Source organism: Cupressus sempervirens, chromosome 3, assembly GCF_028749045.1.
Source record: "Cupressus sempervirens isolate cs-2001-9-10 chromosome 3, ASM2874904v1, whole genome shotgun sequence".
Classification (NCBI taxonomy): Eukaryota; Viridiplantae; Streptophyta; class Pinopsida; order Cupressales; family Cupressaceae; genus Cupressus; species Cupressus sempervirens.
This window is the reverse complement of record NC_143120.1, coordinates 62903477-62907187: the sequence shown is the minus strand read 5'-3', so window position 1 is coordinate 62907187 and position 3711 is coordinate 62903477. Positions and strand designations below refer to the sequence as shown.

Here is a 3711-nt window from a genome sequence, read left to right as displayed (position 1 = left end):
TGGTTTTCACTCCTAGATGATGTGCTGTTGCTTTTATAAATCTCTTTAATGGGTTTTTTTTGGGTTCTTCTAAGCATTTTGAACAGGCATGAGTTGCAGAACAGTTTTCAATAGTGTCTTGTAAAGAGTGATATTCTGTGGACTACGTTAACTACATTCTATAAGTAGAAGTGAGAAATTAAGTGAAAGATTTCTAAATAAGAATGGAAGTTATTATTCGAACTAAATCATCATGTCAATTCATGTTATTCTGTGTGTCAATCAAGAAATGGAACCAAAGTTTTGTTTCCTTATATAAATATGGAATATCAAAATTAGAAGATTTGAAGAAGATAAATGAAAGAAAGTGAACATTTTTGTGCAATTTCAGCACGGAATACAACTTGATCCTCTTTTGAATCACCGGTTGATTATAACATTAAGCTTCTAGTGTTGACATGGTACTCTGATATTATGGCAGAAGATTGATACCAAAAAATTTGCAAATTTGAAATATATACTTGAGAGCTTGGATATCATCTTGCTGAGAGAGACATGGACAAAGTGGCAGCATTGCTTGATGTGGCCTCTGATGCTGAAGGGGCTTGCCACTCTAACATATATGCAGAGATTCTAGCTCGAGTTCTTGATAAAAATGGCAGGGAAAGTGGTGGATTTTCAACTTTGATGTGTCCTTCCAGCATCAGCATCACTTGATTCATTGAAGGTCTTTCGCGTTCATTCTCTTGAATGCACCAAAATGCAAGTTTGATCACTCTTTCAGTTTGTTCGCACTCACTGCCAACCAGGACCCCCAGTTTTGGATCAATCACCTCCATGATTTTTCCTTCTTCAATCATCTTAATTGCCCAGCAAGGAAAAAATTGTACTTCTTCAGGCATGGATAAGTCCAAATTTTTCCTTCCACTGATGATTTCCAACAAAACCATTCCAAAACTGTATACATCACTCTTATCTGTTGCAGATGCGTGCAGCAACCATTCAGGGGCTAAATACCCAGGAGTACCTCTGACATGCGTAAAAGCACGACTTTGAGATCTATCCATTAACTTGGCTAATCCAAAGTCTGCAAGTTTAGCTCTAAAGTTCTCATCCAATAGAATGTTCTGAGGCTTCACATCCAAATGAAGGATTCTATCCCTTGATTTTTCATGCAAAAATGCCAATCCCTGAGCTGTATCCTGAATGATCTTATATCTCTGTTTCCAATCTAGCACTGAATAAGAATCACCAGAAGTCCTTTGAAACAACCAACGATCAAGTGAAACATTGCTCATGTACTCATATACTAATAATCTGTGTGTGCCATCTGCACAAAAACCATGGAGCCGTACTAGATTTACATGGTTGATGCTTCCCAAGGTTGCAACCTCAGCGCGAAATTGTAAATGTCCCTGATCTGCATTGCCAAGCTTCTTCACTGCAACTTTTCTCCCATCTGGAAGTTTTCCTTCAAAAACAGCTCCAAAACCCCCAGCTCCAAGCTGCCTACTGAACCCATCCGTGGCCTCTTCCATCTCTCTATATGAAAATCTTGGTGGCAAACCGGGCAAATTCTCGAGAAATTGATCTTCCTCAGTCTTGGGTTCCACTGATTTCTTCATTTTGCATCTCCATACAAGGAAACCCAAAATTGAAAAAATAATGATTATGATGCAGATTCCTGCTATGGCGGCAGCCAAAACTATTCTGTTTCTCTTGTGTTTGTTATCGATTTCCTTGAACGAACCTGGGCCAACCTTGATAAATGCCAGAATGCTCTGATCTGAAACACGCCTCAAGGATTTGACGTCTTGATAATGAAAACAAGCCTGGGAATTATTCCAAAAGAATGCAGCAGCACAAGAGCAATTTGAGAGGCACAATTGTTTGCATTGTTCAAGGCTAGATGAGCCTGGATTAATGTATCCATTTGCAAAATAATCAACTCCCTCAAGCTCCAAAAACTGATTTGAAGCTCCACATACAGGATTTTTTCTTGGTATGCATCCAATGTTGGATTGAAATTGATTGAAGACAACTTCATCATAGCATTCACAATTTCCTTTGGAGCTGCAGATGCCAAGGGAACCACAAATATTAGGGAGTTTACAAACATCTTGAAAGAATATAGAGAACATATCCAAATCAAAAACCAATTTAGTGCTCGACTGACTATACGTCCTCACATTTCCATCCCCATCCATTCTCAAGAACCGGAAAAAATCATTCCCAATCGGATCCCCAACAACAATCTGTCTTGAGCTGGAACTCCGGCCTTGTGTTTCTTGCTTACACTCAATACTCACAGAGCCATCTTCTTGTTCAAGGCTAATGACCTCCCCTCTTGACCCATACTGCAACACGGTGTTATTGCAGGAAGTTTGCAATGCATATTTGACAAAACTTGAGGATCCAATACCCGATGGATTGTATGTCCATACTCCATAAGGGAGAGGAGTCGGGAAGCTTCCGTAAAGAACAACACCCCCTGGCTCCATCTTGAGCTTGTAGGGTCCTTCTGATAGGTCATCAGAGGACTTATACGAGATTAGAGTTTTCCCTGGCCCTAAATACCCTCCTTGAATGATGGTATCAGTGAGGTGATCAAAACTAGCCCACAAGGTCTTGTTCCCAATGTTTTTCAGCGCCAGATTCCCAGAGTCTAGTAACTCTATATGGTCTACTTGGCTCACATTGGCAGACCAGAATACATTCCCATTCAGATCTAGTAGGTCTAGGTCAGCGTGGGCTCCCAGCTTTAGACAAGGGTTTCCATTAATGGGTGTGTTTCTATTGGCTGCCCATATGATTGTCTCGTTGTATTGAATGCAGGCTATGACAAGGTACAGCCTTTTGTTGCCGAGTTTGGAGAATTTCAGTGCGAACCTCCCATTTTGGCTCTGCAAAATGTTTTGTTGGGGACTTCCGAAACAAGCAGTAGAATTTGGATAGATGATTGAAGAGATTTGAGCTTGAGCAGTAGCATTGAGATATTGAGATATGATAGAGCAACCTATGACTAGCGCTAAAGGCAGCCAGATAGGGAAGTAGCAGGCCATGAGTTTACTGCTCAGCTTGCTTTAATGAAGTATTTCTTGTGAATATTATAGAAAAAGCCATGGGAATTAACATAGGTCACATAACTCGTCGGTGGTTTTGTAAACTCGGATGATTAATCTTTAAACGCCCAAATGTCAATCCATGACCAGAGAGAAAGAATCCTTTTCTTTTTCAATATTTTTGGTCGACTTAGATCTCGATGTGCGCGCAACAAACAATTTCAAGTGGAAGAAAGACGAGCAATTCCGTCTAATTTGCCGACAGCAAGTGGCAGGAAGGGAAAGCCACTCACCTCGAAGAGCAAGTTGCGAATCACTAAATCCAAATTTGACTTTGAATGCAGCCATGCAATTTATTGATGCGTTCGAAGCTGGCTTTTGACTGCAAACTCCAGCACTGGTTATCTTGGTAAAGAATTATAGGTAAATAAGTTTAGACATATAATTCCAACCTCCTCATTATCTTCTTGAGTACTGTTTTTATATATATAATGTTGAGAAATTTATAAAATATATATTTGCATTATCGTGAAATGGAGAATTTTTTATTAATAATTTCAATGCTGGAGGGTTTGTCATTTATGATACTTTCTACTTGTACATAATGAACTCCTATAAAGCTTTTTGTTTGTTCATTTATTATTATGTTTCTCTAGATTGAAACAATAAA

At 39.3% G+C, this 3711-nt stretch overlaps 1 protein-coding gene across 1 annotated transcript; it reads right to left on the bottom strand.

The window, feature by feature from the left end:
• Positions 1-269: 269 nt before the first annotated feature.
• LOC149564788 (G-type lectin S-receptor-like serine/threonine-protein kinase SD2-5) lies at positions 270-3496 on the bottom strand. Its single transcript, XM_089818374.1, has one exon. The coding sequence runs from the start codon at positions 3039-3041 to the stop codon at positions 516-518; it is 2526 nt and encodes an 841-aa protein (XP_089674500.1). The 5' UTR covers positions 3042-3496; the 3' UTR covers positions 270-515.
• Between the last annotated feature and the right edge of the window lie 215 nt (positions 3497-3711).

Coding starts and splice junctions, on each gene's coding strand:
- LOC149564788 (XM_089818374.1), bottom strand. CDS start 3,041: ATGGCCTGCTACTTCCCTATCTGGCTGCCTTTAGCGCTAGTCATAGGT.